The sequence below is a fragment of the Passer domesticus genome, chromosome 19, assembly GCF_036417665.1.
Source record: "Passer domesticus isolate bPasDom1 chromosome 19, bPasDom1.hap1, whole genome shotgun sequence".
NCBI classification, from domain to species: Eukaryota; Metazoa; Chordata; class Aves; order Passeriformes; family Passeridae; genus Passer; species Passer domesticus.
Window position 1 is genome coordinate 4,722,652 of NC_087492.1, and position 16,946 is coordinate 4,739,597.

At 59.9% G+C, this 16,946-nt stretch overlaps 1 protein-coding gene across 1 annotated transcript in view; it reads left to right on the forward strand.

The window, feature by feature from the left end:
- Nucleotides 1–529: 529 nt before the first annotated feature.
- RTN4RL1 (reticulon 4 receptor like 1) overlaps nucleotides 530–16,946 on the forward strand; it is a 29,434-nt gene continuing 13,017 nt past the window's right edge. The window contains exon 1 of the mRNA XM_064395115.1: nucleotides 530–801. Within this exon, the coding sequence (XP_064251185.1) occupies nucleotides 789–801 (13 nt within the window). The 5' untranslated portion in view covers nucleotides 530–788. The remainder of the gene's footprint in view (nucleotides 802–16,946) is intronic.

The window sequence follows — 16,946 nt, forward strand, 5'->3', positions numbered from 1 at the left end:
AGGGGACGGTCCCCGGGGAGCGGCGGGGTCGGTGCGGGACAGCGGGCACAGCCGTGCCCCCGGCAGGCGCGGGGCGGCGCGGCGGAGCCTCGGTGCCACAACGGGGCACCGCGCGTGAACGACGGCGGCAGAGGCGACAACGATGCGCCGCGGGTGACAGCCGGTCCCGGGGGCACCGCAGAGCCCCGGGGGGGCGGCGCTGGGCCAAACCCCCCCGGTGGGGCGGAGGCAGGGCGGCGGCGCGGGGAACGGGAGCAGCGGCACTTTCACGAACTGTCCACGGGAGGCGGGAGAGGCGGCGGCGGCGGCGGAAGGGGGGGCCCGGGGGGGGCTCGCCCAGCCCAGCCCAGCCCAGCCCAGCCCGGCCCAGCCCTGCCCGCCCCGTCGCTGCCCCGCCCCGCCCTGCCCAGCCCTGCCCGCCGCTGCAGGCAGCGCGGCACCGGCACCGGCACCGGGCACCCCTTTATAGGCTCTGCCCGAGGGGGTGGGGGGCGGCGGCGGCCCCAGCCCCGAGGGGGCGGCTCCCCCCTAAAAGCCGGCGGCGGGACGCGCGGCGGGCAGAGGCGCGGCCGGCGCTCCCCGGTGCTCCGGGGCCGGCGCTCCCCGGTGCCGCTGCGGCTCGGCCCGCCATGCCCCCGCGGGGGCCGCTCGCCCGGGCTCCGGCTCCTCGCTCCCGGTACAGCAGCAGCCGCCGCCGCCGCTACCGCTCGCCGCCGCCGCGCCCGAGGCTCTGAGCGCCGCCGCCGCCGCCGCCGCCGCCGGGAGACCGCGCCCGCCCCGGCTCCAAGATGCTCCGCCAAGGTGAGCAGCGCACCGGGAGGGCACCGGCTGCCGCGGGCACCGGGGGCAGCGGGGCCGGCCCCGAAGTTTGTCTCCCCGCCGAAGTTGGGGCCGCGCCGCCGGGCGCCCCCCGCCGCCGCCGCGTTACCGGCGCCGCCACCGAGGCTCGGGCACCCCCCGGGGAGCGGCACCGGCGGGAGCGCAGCGCGGCGGGGAGGCGGGGGACCGGGAGGAGCGAAGGGAGGCAGGGCAGGCGGCGGGTCCCGCTGGACCGGGGACGCGGCGGGTCCCGCGGGCACCGGGGTACGGCGGGTCCCGGGGGCGGCGGGCGTGCGGCGGGCGCGGGGTGGGGGGGGTCGGTGCTCGTCCCTCAGGGCGAGGGAACGAGAAACGGGGCTCACCGGGGAGCGCGGGGGGTTCGGCGGGGAAGTTGGGGCGAGCCGTCCCGTTCGGCCCCCCCGGCCCCCTCCGAGGAGAATCGCTCCGCTGTGACATCACGCGATTTCCATGGCAACCGCCTGGGACATCATCGGGGAGCTTTGTGACATCACGGCGAGGGGAGCTGCCGGCCCTCCCGGGGGGTCCGGGACGGTGGGGAGCGGGGGGCAGGACCCCCGGCCCCGCTGCACCGGGGCCAGTCCCGGGGAGATGCTGGGGACAGCGGGGCCACGCGGGGGGACCCCGGCCGGACCCCCAGTGCTGTCCCGTGCCCCATGGAGGGGGTGGCCGTGCAGCCCTCGCCACCAGCGGCACATGCCCCTCTCCGACGAGGCTCGGGCAGTGGTGCCAGTGCTGTGTGTGCAGCCCCTGGCACTGGGGTGCAGCCCCCCGGGCAGGGCAGAGCCCCCCGTGCCACCCCAGAGCCGCTTTTTCCCGCTGGGGGAAATGTCACCTTGCGGCTGCGTGGCCTCGCACTCGGGTGCTCCTTTCTCTGGCTCCCGCCTCAGCTTTGTTTGGTGTATGAGCCCAGCCGGGCTGGGTGGCTTGAGAACAAACCCCGAGCCTCCGGAGCAGTCCCGCTTTCCAGGCTGGATTCCCAGCCCTGGTGCAGCCGGCTGGAGGAAAAGCATCATCCAGGCTGGGAAAGCGGGAGCCTGAGGTGGAGGCAGGCAGCGAGGCAGGGTTGGATCCCACCAGGGGTAGCCTGTTAAGGTCAAGATCTACGGCTTTCATTTGTGGAGCTAGAAAAACAAAATGCAAATTGAAGAGCCTGTGGGCTAAAGCAAAACCTATTCTTAAAGTTTTTGTCTTGTTAAGCAAGGAAATAGAGTGCCAAATAGGCTTTGTTAAGTGGCAGTCTAATTAATAATTTAAAATCTTGTAGCTGTCTTTCATTAGAATTTATCTGTACATCAACCACAAAATCAGTCAAACACACTCATTTATAAGTTAATACCGTTCCTGAATAATTCAACAGGCAGTTAGAGGAGGCCTCCACCCTGCCTACAGGTTCTCCCCTCCCTGCCTCACCGTGGCCAGGTGTCCCTGGGCTGGGCGTCCCCGTCCCCAGCGTTTACCCCAAGTGGGGTGTGGAGGGGACATCCCACGTGTGAAGCAAGGTGACAAGGGGACAGCTGCTGCTGGGGCTCCGGGGTGGCTGGTTTTGTCAAGGGTGGTGGCAACGCGGGGCTGTGCTGGTGGGTGGCACTGCCACCGCCTTCCACATCCCACTGCCAGGGACATGGCAGGGCTTGAGGCAGCAGGAGCTGTGCCGTGGTTGGCACCTCCAAGGGAGGCAGCTCCGAGGGGACAGCTTCACACGGTGCCACACGCTTTGCAGCAGGATGGCGGCAGCGTGGCCAGGCAAGTGCTGCTGCTCCTCCTGAGGGCATTTTGGGCCTCTTGCGCCCTCTGAGCTTCATCCGTGGAGTCACTGGTGGGGTTGAGAGTGGGTTGTGTGCAGTGGGGTGTCGCTGGTGTGGGTGGCAGTGGGTGACAGCGTGGGGTGCAGCTCCATCCCGGGTGAGGGTGTCACAGCCTTGTCAGAGGTGCAGGCAGCCGCAGGCAGGAGTGCAATCCTGGCGATGCAGGGGAAGGAGATTTCCAGGTCAAGGATGACACCAAGGTCATGGGCAGCCACATCCCTGTCCCTTCCATCGCTCATGCCATCGGCGGGGCCTCCAGCCTCCATCCCTCCCTGCCAGGGCAGCAGTCAGCGGGCAGGGTGCAGGCGCAGCCTGGGCTGCGGTTCTTGCGCCGGGGAGCCAAGAGCCCAGAAACCTTTCTGCTTATAAAAGTTTAATTTCATAAAGAGCTGATAGGAAGCCACAAGCTCTCTGTGCCCGGTGAAGCAAGGGAGGGGGCCAGGATGTGGCCCAGGCTGTCCCTGTGGTTGGTGGTGCTGGGGGGAGCGAGGAGGGCTTGGCAGACGAGACCTGCCTGGAGCTGAGGTCGGAGCTGTGGCTGCTCAGTGACCTGCACTGCTGGAGCCCGCCAGGGTCAGAGCCACGGCCACGCTTGGCTGGATGTTATTCCCACTTTTTGCCTAAAATGCCCCACCCAGTGCCCTGCAGTCCCATCTGAGTGCTGGAAGCTGTGGGTGACACTCCAGGTGGCCTCGAAGCGCTGCCCTAAAAACATCCGTGAACCTGCTGGGGAGACGTAAAAATATGCATTTTCCAGCGTGATTTCACACCCATCTTTCCCTGAAGCACCTGGCAGTGCTGGAGCCAGAGGCACAGGCCAGCAGCAGGGGCAGTGGGGCTCCGTGGTGTGCAGGATGAGGCCGTGAGTGGGATGACATTGCCTTGGGGCCGGGCAGGAACTTGGGCTGCTGGAAACTGCTGGAGCACTGATGGGTTTTGACAGCAAGAGCCAAAATCTTGTTTGAAGGCAAAAACCAGGCAGGGAAGTGTGGGAGCCTGGAGGGATGTGATGGTGGCCAGGTGTGACCAGGGCTGTCTCCCACTGGGGTGTCCCCTGCTCCTGCAGTGCCCCTGTGGGAGTGCAGAGGCAAAGCCCCCCTCGCAGAGGAGTGACCCAGGACACGGCCACCTGTCCCCTCTATGCCCCACACTGGGGCACCCCTGGGTGACAGTGCCACTCATCCCCACCCCAGGGAGCTGCTCCAGTCTCCCCCAAACAGCCAAAACCTCGGGCTTTGTTTGCAAAGTGCAATTCCAGGGTTCAGCCACGATCAACAGAGGCTCGGGTTATTAAGAGCAGATTATGTTTGCAGAGCACTTTGGTGGAGCAGCAGCAGCACAGGCACCCACACCCCAGCTGTTGTGGCTGTTTGGGTTGGGATGGGTGAGGTGCTGCCCTCGTTCAGAGCCCACTGAAGGAGGCTGAAGTCTGATTTAGGAGCAGAGGCAACAAGTGGGAGGCTGCAGGGACAGCCATGAGGCCAGGAGCAAGGGGGATGCTGGTGGGAATCAGTGAGGAAGAGCTGGGGATCCCTGAGCAGGGCATGGCCTCAGGAGCACCACTGGGATATAGGAGCATCCGTGTCCTCTCCAGCAAGGCTGCTCTTCCCCTGCTATTTTGGGTGATGCTGCTCAAGCCCAAGGTGGAAAGAGCTGGCTCAGCCTCAGGATCCTGTGCCAGCAGCAGGGCTGGTGCTGTCCTCGCTCCACGTCCCATCTCCCAAATGGAGGAAGCACCAATCCCACCGATCCCCCCGTGCCATCCCTGCGGAGCAGCATCACCATGGAAACCCACAGCCCGGCAATCAGAGGGGGGACACTTTTAGGAGTATTATTTTTACTGATGACAAATGGTGAAGGCTCTCTGCTGACAAAAGGAGACGAGCCCAGCGCTGGGCATCGCCTGTTTTCCCCTTTGCCTTGTCCTTCTCCTGCTTTTCCTGCGGGGGGCCCGTGCTGGTGGGGCAGCCCTGGCCCTGCCCGGGTGTTAAGTGCGGGCAGGGCGAGCAGCAGATGCCGGACGGGAAGATGCGGGGGGCAATCTTCTTTGCACAGATTAGGATTTGGGGGTTATTAAGCGGAAAATGCTCCATTTGGTGTAGAAAGCTCCTTTTCCTTTTGAACAGCATATGTGCCCGCTGGCTGCTTGCTTCCCGGTGGTGTTGGCACAGTGGCTCGGAGCCGGCTCGGCAGCTTGGAGCCCGCCCAGCTTTGGTGAGCAGCTTTTAGGGATGCTCCTGCCTGGGCCGGGAGAGCTGTGACCTCTCTGGTAGCTCACGGTACCAAAAGCTGGTTCCCCTCTCACGGCCAGCGGGATTTGGCCCTGGCGAGGAGGTGGCACAGCAGGTCCATGGAGGCACAGCAGGTCCATGGAGCCACAGCAGGTCCATGGAAGCACAGCAGGTCCACGGAGCCACAGCACATCCCGAGAGATCCCGTGTGTGGGGAGGTGCTGGAGCCGGAGGGTGTCAGAGGTGCTCCACGTGCTCCCGAAGCGCCGGCCTGGCCGTGGCTCGGGGAGGATGCTGCCGCTGTTTTTGGGGAGGGGATTTGGCCGCTGCTGCTCTGGCAGGGCTCCTCTCCTCTCGGAGCAGCCCTGCAAGCGGAGGGGAGGTGCCAGCGGCTCCGCCAGCCCCGTGTGCCGCACTTGGGAACCGCTTTCTATTTTTTTTTTTTTTTTCCAGCTGCATTTGCACCAGCGTTTGCGTTGGTTTGCTTGGGGAAACCCCATCCCCGTGACCGCGGGACCCCCACGGTGCCACCCGAGGGGTGCCAAGCCCGTCCTTGGGCACGGGGAATGTCACCGGGCTTTTTTTTTTTTTAGCCCGAGGTGACCTGGGTGAAGATCTTGTCCGTGAGACCTTCACCCAGCCGGGTGTCCGTGTGCATTTGGTACGTGCTAGCACCGGGCAGATCCCTTCTGATCCCCGCGGGGGGAAGGCAGAGGGGGACAAAAGCCGCATCGGCTGCCAGCTCCTGCCTCCCCGAGCCTCCCTCCTTCCCTCCCCGCTGCCTGCAAATCCGGCATCCCATCGGGTGCTGGGTACAGCCACCCTGCGGGAAGCACACCCGAGGCGGCAGAGGGGTCGGGATGATCCCCCCTCGGCAGGGATATGCCGGGGTGTTTGTGCTAACAAGCCCAGCGTATTATAATTTCAATGGAATTTAAAAAACAAAATAGTCCTCAGACAAACGACTCTGCAGTGCCTCTGCCAGGGCCTAAGATCTGCTGCTATCTATTTTTTAATAATTGAGGGTAATAAATATGTATTTCTTTCTCCTTTCTCTCCGTACGCCGCAGCTTGTCAGCTCCCTGCGTCTCTCCTCTGATCAGACCCCATCTTTGCCGCGCGGAGAGGGAAAGAAAGGGGGAAAAAAAAGAAAGAGAGGGGAGAGGGAAAAAAAAAAGATTCCTTAAGCAAAAAGGATTAAAGCCTTGAAAGTAGGTCTGCCCGAGCTACTCGGCTCTTGCTGCTCCCTGCCAGCCGCAGACAGGGCCGGGGACAAGAGGAGCATCCCCAGGTGGTGGAATCTGTTCCCGCGGGGTGTTTTTGGGTGCAGAGCCCGGCTGGGCAGCGGCAAATCCCCCGGGCACGGGGCTGGGGCTGGGCAGAGCCGCCGGGTAACTTGGCACACGGCTGCTCAGAGCCAGCTCTGCTCCGGCGGCAGATATTCCCCGGCTTCTTATTCCCTCTGGCTTTCAGATGGAGATGTTGGCTCGAGGACGTGGAGGGGGTTTGGCAGTGGGGCTGAGCCCGGGCCAGGCTCCGGGACCCCCCCGGTCTCGGGATGCTGGGGCGGAGGAGGCGCTGGTGTGAAGGAGGCGGCTATTTATAGCTTCCCTCGGCTTTTGTTCCTTTTCCAGTAGAGCTCCTCTCGAAATAGAAACAGTGCCGACAGCGCGGCCGCTCCCGGGGCCCAGCCTGGATGCGGGGGGCACCTCCCGGCCCGGGGCTGGGGGATACCCCGAGCTGTGAGATGCTTTTGCCTCGGGCATCCCCCCCCATCCCGCATCCCTCGAGACGGGGCTGGCATGGGATGGGGAGTGGAAGCTGCCCCACTGCTCCCCCCGTGTGCTGGTGGTGCCCATCCCGACCCTGAAGGGATGGATGGCTCTGAGGGGAGCATCTCTGTGGGGTGACAGCGCTGGGTGTCCCTTGGGAGAGCAGGTGAATCCCTCGGGAACGCCCTGACACGGTCTGTCCCCGTTTTCCAGCTCAGTTGCTTCCTCTGCTTTTCCCTCCCGGCATCCAACAGCACCCCCTTGCTCCCCCCACCCCCCTCCCCACTCCATCTCTGATCAATATAGCTGGGAAAAACAAAACAAAACAAAGTAAATATTTAATACGATCCAGGGAGCCACAGCGAGCGCTCCCCCCGTCTGTCTCCTCCAGCAGCAGCTCCCCGGCCCTAATGAGCCTGAGTGCAACAGGGATCGATGGCACAGGCAACCTCTGCAGAGGGGTCAGCTCTGCCACATCCCCTGTGCTGCTCCGGGGCTCAGGCGTGGCCCCCTGTGCCCCCCAGGGCTGCCCACCCTCCTCATCCTCTTCCCCCCTTTTTCCTCTCTTGTGTCCCCTCTGTGGTTTCCAGTTCTGGGAGGGATGAAGGTTCTGCTGCTCCATCACAGCCACACGGGACATGAGCTGTGGCAGGCGTCAGCTCTGGGCTGGGGGCTTCCTTGGGGTGTGGGATGGGGCGTGTGTAGGGCTGGATCCAACAGGGGATGAGTGGAGCAGGTCCCCTATGGATGGAGGTGGGAGCCTTTGGGAGACCCCAAATACAAACAGAGCTGGTGCTGGCTTTTTAACCAGAGCCAAGACAGTGTCCCTGTTTGTGGTGGGACCAGATGTGTCTCCTCCTCCTCCTCCTCCTCCTCAGCCTCTCACCCCCTCAGCCGCATCCCCTGCTGTCCTCCAGAGACCCCAGGTGCTGACAGAGTTTGGGAAGTGCCAGTGCCAGGTGACTGGCAGGCTGGTGCTGGCAATGCCAGCGCAGGACCTTCCTCACTGCACTCTAGCTCTGCACGTTTTCCGAGTTTGGATGGTTCCCTGTCACTCCAACACCAACAGAGCTGCCAGATTTCCTGTCCCCCTGACCCAGTCCCCACTGTGCCCACCAGCCTGCTCCGTAGGTGTAGGAGAGGGAGCAAGCTTTGCCCCCAGCCAGGAGCTGTGCATCCCCACGCAGCCTCACCCTGCCCTGGTGCCCCAGCAGGAGCAGAGGTGGCACACAGGAGGCAGAACACCAGGCTGTGCTCCTCTGCCACCACAAGGCTTTGCAAATTGTTTTTCCGTGGAAAAGTCAGTTGTCCTTGGTAACACCTGGGATGAACCCAGAGCTGAATTCCACCCCTGGGATGTGATGAGGGGGATGCCCACCCTGCCTGGTGCCCCTCACCCAGCACTGCAAAGCCTCAGCCAGGCCGTGCCTGGGGATGGGAACTGCATTTACAGCTGGAAAACAACCCGGCGTGCCCCGAGCACGGGGCTGGGAATGCGCATCTCCTGCCTCCCAGGTGCTGCTGCTGAGCATCCTCCTGCAGCCCGGGGTCTCCAGCAGGCAGAGGCTGCAGAGGTGCCAGGGCAGGGCTCCCCCTGGGAAGTGCAGCAGCAGGAGCACGGGCTGGGACAGCGGCGCAGGTCCTGCGTCACAGATGCAGCTTGTGGCAAAGTGCCGAGGAAGTTTTGCAGCAGCATTAGAAAATGTTGACATGTTTTTTGAAACAATTTCAGATCTGATATCTGCGCCAGATTGAGTTTGTAACCAGCTTTATTGTTTAAGCCTGCTGGGATTTCATCAAAGGCGTCTGCTGTTTACCCAGAACCATTTCATTGGAGAAAACAGCAAACAGACCTGCATTTCTATCTGATTTCACTTTTTCCTTTTCCTCCTGAATTTAAGTGCTTGTGAAAAGCATGGCTGATAAGGCAGAGCGGTTGGATAAATCCCGAGGACTGGCGGTGGATGCTCCACCAGCTGCTCCAGCTTTATTAATAGACTGAAGGCAGTTGCTGGACCAGCTGCTGGGTGCCAGCCTGGAGCGAGGCACCCGCCTTGGGGGCAGCTGGGTGTCCCCAGATGGTTTTGGGATCTCCATCCCAGCAGGCTGAGCCGAGTCATGACTCCTCAAGATGCCCAAGGCTGGGAAGAGGATCCACGCAGAGCTTTTTTAGTGCTTTCAGTGTGAATTCAGATTTAAACTGTGAGGGAGCCAATGCCTGTCCCTCCCCAGGGAGTGACCCCAGCAGGCAATGTGCTCTGTCACTCCCTGACAAGCCGGGCCAAGGCAATGCAGCCTCGGGAAGCAGAGAAGGATGAAGGAGAAACCAAACGAGAAAGGGGCTTGGTGTAAACTGCATCAATCCTTCTCTCACATCCCTGGGGAATCCAGTGGCTGCCAGCCTGGCTCTGTCTTTTGCCCATTGCTGACCTTGGAAACACACTGGGGAGGAGGATTTGGGGCTTGAGACAGGGCCCAAGAGGCTTTTACGAGGAGCTGACCTGGGGGCTGCAGCCCCCTCTGCCACTGACTGCTTTGTCCAGGCATCTTCCCATGGTGGCATCCTGGTCACCATCACTAGCATTGTCTTCTCCAGGCATCTGCCTCACTTGGGGATGGCCTTGATGGCTGTTCCCACTTTTCCTGGCTTTTGGGACAGACACACAACAGGCTGGGGTTGGTGGAGTACATCCCACTGCCTTTCCTGGAGTCCCTTTGGCATCTCCCAGCTGTCCCAGGTGCTGGCACTCCCTGGGCAGGTTGTGCCAGTGGCACCTTGCTGGCACTCTCAGGACTTGTCCTGCCCATCGATCACACCTGCACGGTGACAATGTAATTTTTATCTCCAGTTGTTTATTTCTCAGACAGAACTACTTGTAAATTCTGAGAAGAATATATTTCCCTGCGCATGACAGACCCAGCACATGGCGATTAATCTGCCCTCTTAAGACCTGAATACAAAAGTGTCCCAATGTCACTCCTAGATGGGGTGTCAAGCCCTGGGGCAGCACTTTGGGGACATGCAGGGACCTGGTGGCAGAACGTGCCCAGGTCCTGGTGACGCTTCCCAAATACTTATTGCACTTCCTACCATCTCCAGTGCTCCCTGGCTGATATTCCAGCTCTCCAGACTCAGGCTCCAGCAGCTCCTCTTTTTGGAAGGTTTATGCAAATAGGCCTTCTTTTTTTTTTTTTTTTCTTTTTTTTTTTTTTTTAATTCCTCGCCGCTGCTGCTCTGCTGTGCCCCAGATAGCAGAAGTGCTGAGGACAGGTGTTTGCGTCAGGTCCTGCGGCACCCGCGTCCCGCCCGGCCGAGGGGAGGAGGGATTGCCGAGGGGATCCCCCGGGGGGAGAGGGGCAGGGAGCCGCCAGCAGAGGCCAGGGATGGAGAGGGGAATCTCCTCTAATGGCTGCACCAGCGAGGATGGGCATTGATGGCAGTGCAGGTCTGCTCCAAGCCCAAGCACGGCTCTGTCCCCAGGACGGGGATTGGGGAGTCAATTTGGGCTCTGCAGCATCCCACAGCCCCGCTGGCAACACCCTCTGTGTCATAAAGCCTCTTATTTACAACGTCCTGCTCGGGAGCATCTGGGAAGCGAAGTGCGTCATTTCCAGGGAGAGCAAAAATGCTGCATATTTCAGTGTCTTTTGAATTTTTTAGGTTTCCCTGAACTGTGCTAATGGGTTGGTGGTGGCGGGGGGGAGGTGAGGGCCCAGCCCAGCTCCCGGCCTGCCTTGCTGCTCCGCCGCGCGGCCATCACTGCATTGCTGCTCTTAAAATATTCAGTGCTGTTGGCCACAATTTCACAGCGGGTCAAAGCGCGCCGAGCCAGCAAGAAGGAGGGAAAGTGTGACAACGAGATTAACCCCGGCCCGGCAGGCCCCGGCCGTGCTCGGCAGGCTGAGCACGATGTGCTGCAGCCACCTCGTCCCGGGGGGCCAGCAGAGCGTCCAGAGGGGCCACGACACCCAAAATCCCTCTGGCTGCCCAGTGTTGCTGAGTTGGTGGCATTGCCTGCAAGGTGGTGAAGGGACATTGAGAGCATCCAGAGTCCTGCTGGGAGTTCTGAGCATCTCCTCCTTCTCCAAGCTGCTGCAAAGCAGGAGCCTGGCGATGCAGTGGGGTGAAGAGCTGAGGATCCCCCCAGTTCTTGGGGATGTTGCTGAGAGCCCTCAGTGTTTTCACCCCGAGAGGTTGTGGCTCCCAAGCCTTGCACAACCATCCATTGGTCGTGCAAAGAGTGGAGCAGCGGATTTAGAATGCAAAAGAGCAGCAGCTTGAGCCCTGTTTGCTGACAGGGATTTAGTAATCCTGTCGTCACACCAGAGTTTGCTCTCGGAGTCGCTGGCTGTGGCTGCCAAGCTTTTCTATGAAAACTTCTGAGGCTGGGGGAAGGAGGTGAAGCAAAGCACATGGTCTGTGCCCACCGTGCAAGGGGCATGGTGGGTGGTGTCTGTGGTTCTGTGCAGAGCCTGGGGTGGATAAGGGATGCTGCCACAGGGAGAAGGTGTGTGCCAGGCTCAGTCCTGGGAGCCACGTGTTGTTCAGAAGCTGGAGACCCCCAGGAACCACCTCTTGCACGCCCTCGGGCTGGGATACCCTGCGTGGCCAGGTTGGCTGAGGCTTGCTCTTGTGTCTCCAGCACTTTTCCTTGGGTTCTTGGTCGCGTGCCATGACTTCAGAGCTCGCCACCAGCAGCACGGATGGCTGCGCACGCGAGCGGGTGTCACCTGCAGGAAGGGCTGCAGCTGACGGGTGCTCTCCTGGGGTTTTAAGGACACTGTGCTGATTTATCAGGGTGTCTCTAGGAGTCTTGGTCATGCCACTGCTCTCCATGGACAAGAGGTGGCCGCTGGGTTGGGTGTTCTGGCAAGGAGTTGGCAGCACTGTGACCATCCAGGCAGCCAGCCTGAAGGCAACCAGCCCTGTGGTGGCACCTCTGTCACTGCCTCACCCCCAGACACACCCATTCATTCCCTAAACCACGCTTCCCAAGGTGCAGGGATGTGTTGGTGCCTCTGCCAGGCTTGGAGCTGGAGCAGCAGTGCCCTCCTTGAGGCAGCCCCGTGGTCGCCCTCCCGCACCCTGTGCCGGCGGCCGGCCAAGCTCTTCTCCCTAATTCTCCTTCATCCCTGTTAATGTACCACCAGATGTTCTCATTATCCATTTAAACATATAATCCTCCCCCGAATCCTGCTAAGCTCCTGGCCTCCCCGATACCTCATGGCAGTGCGTTCCACAGGTTAATTATGCATTTTTAATTAATCACCAAGCAGAGAATGACCCATGAATAAGGGATATGAAGATCCTTCAGCTGGGAATAGTTGGCAAATTGTCCCCAGGCGGGGCCATGCTGGTGTCATGGTCTCCTTGAATAACAAGAGTAGCTCTAGAAATTCCTGGTTTGTGGAGCTGACGTGACTGGAGGTTGTGACAGAGCTGTGCCTGTGTGGATGGGGCCCCTCCTGTGCCTCATGTCCCCCTCCAAATGGGGAGGAACCACATCCCCACCAGAGCCGTCTGTGTCCCACCTGGAGGTGATGGAGCAAGCGCAGGGAGGAGGAGGAGTGAGGCAGGGAGGGGAAAAAAAAAAATCACATGTTGTTTTAAAAAGGCATTTTTGAGTGAATGCTGAATAGGGTTTGGGAAAATTGCCTTAAAGGCCTGTTCTCTGCAGGGACGGAGCTTTTCATGGAGCAGGAGTATTCTGAAACTTAATTGCACATTTGCACGGGCTAGTGTTTTTATTTCTCTCAGGTCTCCGAGGTGGTCTTTGAAGATTGCTGTCTCTCTGTAATGGTTTTCTTTATCTCAAATAAATTCCGCACACCTGCGAGGTGGAGCTGCTTGAAAGAAATTATGTTGGAATTGGCTCTCGATTTAATAAATCTGCAAATGGAGCCGGGATGCAGAGAGGCGAGGCGGTTGGTGGGGCTGGCTGCGCCTCCTCCCTGCTCCCCGCCTCTCCTCTCCCTTCCCTTCTCCACCAGCCTGCTCCCAGCCTCCCCGTGGGCCGGGAGGAGTGTGGGGCTGAGCAGAGCGAGTCCAGATCCTGCCTTTTCCCCCTGTCAGTCACTGCTGGCACATCTGGGGCACAGACCCCTCTAATGCCCCCCTGGCTGCCTCCTCCAGGAACGTGCAACCCTGGCACAAACCCATCTGTGCTTCCAAAAGCTGCCACTAAGATCCCTGGATCTAAACACTCACTTGATGGAGATAATACTACCAGCTGAATCCCAAGGGGTATTCCCAAGGAATGTCCTCGGAACCCTCCTTCAAGGAAGTTTGATGCCATTATCACTCCGGCCTCAGCTGGGAGCTGTGCTTTGCCCCAGCAGCTCCTCCTGCAGCCGCCCATTATGCTGCCACCATTTCTCCTGCTCCAGGATTCGGTTCCGCGGCTCCCCAGCCCACCAGGGGATATTTAGGCAATGCTCCATTTTGGAAGCAGCTCGAAGCTCTGGAGAAAAGCCTGCGGTGGGGCTGTGTGCTGCTGCAGCAGGCAGACACAGAGCCCCGGGCAGCCGGGGCAGCGAGTGCCGGGCAGCCCCGGCTGTCAGGCGGAGAGGGATGGGCGGCCCTGGAGTACACAGACAGGTTAATGGCAGCCGTGGATGCTGCTCAATTGGATTTCACCTCCCCGCTTCTCAAGGAATCAGCAGCTCTCCCTTGCTCAGAAATCCGGCCGTCCCCCTCCTCCTGTGAGCCCCGGGATGAGGTGTCACCCTTTGAAAGCTCACCAAGGACCATCCCAAACCCTCCCTCCCTCGCCAGGCTCCCCGGACACCAGGCTGCCCTCAGAGGCTGTGCCACCTCCTGTGCGAGCCCCGGCTGCTCAGGCTTCAGGTGAACGAGGCGCCGGGAGGTTTTATTGCATTGCTGGGTTTTGTTCCACTCTGTTATTCGCCACGATTGAATTTGCTGCCGCGGAGGCAGGAGCTGGCGCAGCCCGAGCTCCCTCGCCGCTCCTCTGGGACTGTGACCTTGTCTGGGTGCCTCCCTCAGCCCTCAGCTGGGTAATTCAGTGCCAGGGTGGGAGCTGGGCGTTCCTCTGCCTCCCACTGAGCATCCCTGCGTGGTCCCGCTCCCCTGCCTGAGCCAAATCCTCGCTCTGCTCCACTTTGAAGCGTTGACCTTGGAAATGCTTTCAGGGAAAGCATCTGCCTTCCCAGCTCTCTCCTCTCTTTCCTACCTGATTGTGTCCCTCTGTCCTCATCTCCCTGAGCAGCTGCTGAGGTTTCGATGCCATGGGCATCACCACAGTGCCTGAATCCCTGCGCAAAGCATTCCCAAGTTTTAGTCACACTCGCTGGTTCGTGGTGTCAGCTGGGAAACAGCATCTCACCTTCCTCCTGCCCTGCTCTTGCACTTACGTAAAAAACACCTCAGCTTCCTGAAAATGTACTTTCTTGGCTCGTTTTCCTTTTGGGCAGAAAGCTGTGTGGCACCTTTCAGTGCAGGTGGCCTTGGATCAGAGCAATCCTGTGTGGTGGCACCGGTGCCACACCAGCACAGGGCCAGACCCCAGCCCTCAGCAATGACACGGAGCCATTCCTGGTGGATTGGGAAGTGCAGCTGTGAGGGTCAGTGGGCAGAGCCGTCCAGGAAGGCTGTGGAAGCCTCGTTCTCTCTGTGTTGACAGCCACAGCTCTTCTCCCCCAGCAGCTGCACCATGGCCTGTGCCCCGTGATTGAATTAGGGGGCTGTGCCCACCCCACCCGCCCCGGCGCGCCGGGCTCAGATGCTGAACTCGAGAGCCATAATTTAATCAGTCCCAGGCAGACAGTGCTCCGATAGCCGTCGGGATCTCTCGCCTCTTCCCTGCCCAGCTGATTTATGCTCCCAGGTGGTGGCTGGGGTTTTGCCTGGCATTTGTGGTCTTCCGGGGTGATCTTTTCCCAGAGCAGGAAGCTTGTGGGGTGAGCTGGGAGCAGGAGTGGGGTGATGCAGGCTGGTGTTGGTGCTTCACCGGGCTGACCCTTTATCTGAGGAGGAAGGAGAGATGGGGGGCAGAGGGACCCCAGTCCTTACAGCAGCTGCTGCTCTCGGGCTGCCTGGGCAGAAGGAGTTAAAAGTTGCAATTAGTAAAGTGCTGACGGTGGAAAGGTGGGGTGGAAGCAAGCGGCACTAAATGAATCCTGAAAGGTTATTCCAATAAGCAGCAGCACAGTTTCCAGCTGCGCTCACTTTCCTGGGAGCTGGGGGACAAGGGAAGGGATCCAGGATGTGAGACACCAGGTGGGATGAGGGATGATGCTGGAGGATGCTCAGGTGCCAGCAATGCCTGCTGGAGTGGAAAATACAGCAGGGGAATTAAAGCAGGAGGGGGGAGAGACCACCACATCCCAGAGATGCTCATCCAGGGGCGTGGTGGGTGAGTCCTGCCCATCCTGTGCCCCCAGTGGCTTTTCCACATGGTCCAAACCCTGCCACAGGCGTGGAGCCCCGTGCCCCGTGGGGTTTGGGGAGTGGTGTGAGCCACAGGGCGTCCTTGGAGCGTGGAGAGTGGTCTGTGAGCCCCAGCGGGGGCTGCAGGGAGGAGGATCCTGGGCAAGGCGTTCTTCTTCCAGCTGAGCAGACAGGAGCCAGCAGTGGCCTCTCCCTGCCAGACGTGGCTGTTCCAGCTCTCTGCTGGTGCAACACCACCGAGCTATTATTAGACTCCAATTTTCTGTGGGTAGCTCTGAACTCCCCAGTGCTTCCAGCAGCTTGGCAGATGCCAGGGCAGAGCAGGATCTGCTGGCACTGGTGGGGACAAGGGTCCCTGGTGAGTTCAGAGGGGTGTGGGTGGCAATGAGGGGTGGCAGAGCCCCCCAGCACAGGGACATGGAGAGCTGAGCACCACAGCCTGGTCTGGAGCTGCAGAGCAAAAGGTAATTAGTTGTCTAACGAGAGGTTTAGCTGACGAGGAGGGCACAGAGCCCCTGGGAACACTCCTTGGGTCAGTGGTAGGTGAGAGAGATGCTGCCCCAACAGAGGCATGGTCTGCAGGGCTCTGCACCTCCAAGCACTCTGGATTTCACCACTCCAAAATGGAACCCACACTGCATCCCCATCACTGCCATCCTTGGCAGGAGGCACGTGGGGGCACAAAAGGGTTGTGGCACACCCACAGCACAGCCCATCCCGTGCCAGAGGAGGGCTGGGGCGGGGGTGACATGGCATCTCCTTGCTCCCACCCTCTCCCAGCCTGGTTTCCAAGCAGGAGTGTTTAAATGCCTTTTATGTTGTGACTCAAATGATGAAAGGCCTGAAAATGGGACTAACAAAGACGAGTTGTACTTCAGAATAAAAAACCCATGAAAGCAGCAGATGCTGTCATAGGAATAAATTGTATCAACAGCGATCAGATGGGAAGTGAAAAGTCAGAATGGAGTTGTTCTGTCTTTCACGCTTCCAGTGAAAATTTCTGGGACCATGAATTTAGCCAGAATCAGGTAGGATGAAAGACTTTGTCTGACAAGGCATTTCAAAGGATCTGGGAACCTCCAGAGATGTGGCCACTTGGACAAGGAAATGGGACCCCTCAGTTTTAATGAGCATTTCAGTTGCCTTCCTTTATCCTTCTGCCAAGATCTTATTTTTGTTTTCTTCCCTTTTCCCTTAAAACTGCCGATTCCCGCTCTTTGCAATTCGTTTTAACTTTGCAAAACGTGCATTTGAGCCACACAGCACGAGGAGGAGCAGGGTAGAACATCCCCATCACTCCATCCAGCCCAACCTGTTGCTTCTCACCATTAAGCCCTCCTTGCTGTGGCCAGCCCGGATCCTTTGGCACCACCAACCTTCAGCATCTTCCCGGCCCTGCAATGATTTCCCATCTCCCCACCTCCCCCTTCCACAGTGACAGGATCCTACACAGGCTGTAATTAATAGAAATTAGACTGTCAGGACCTTGCAGCCCCATCCCATAATTACTTGGCCTTGCTGTGTTGGAGGCGCAGGATCGGCGGCGGGCTCGAGAGCCGCCGCTGATGGGAACACATCCCGTTATCAAGCTATTTTTATTAAGCTTTTAATGCAGGCATTTGCGTGGTGCTGGGGGATGTGCAGCATCTCCACAAAGTCCACTCCCAGAGGGATGTTCAGGGGGATATTTTGGGATGGAATACCGGCACTGGAGCTAGACAAAGCAGGATATTAGCAGAGCGCCGTGTCCTGACCACGTTCATCGCTTGCGCATTAATTCCCAGCACCCAACTGCTCCAAACCTTCAGATTCCAGGGGGTGGCAAAGCGTTGCTGCTCTGTCCTCAGGTCCCCCACATCCCCACGCACCCCAAGAGCTGCGTGGGACA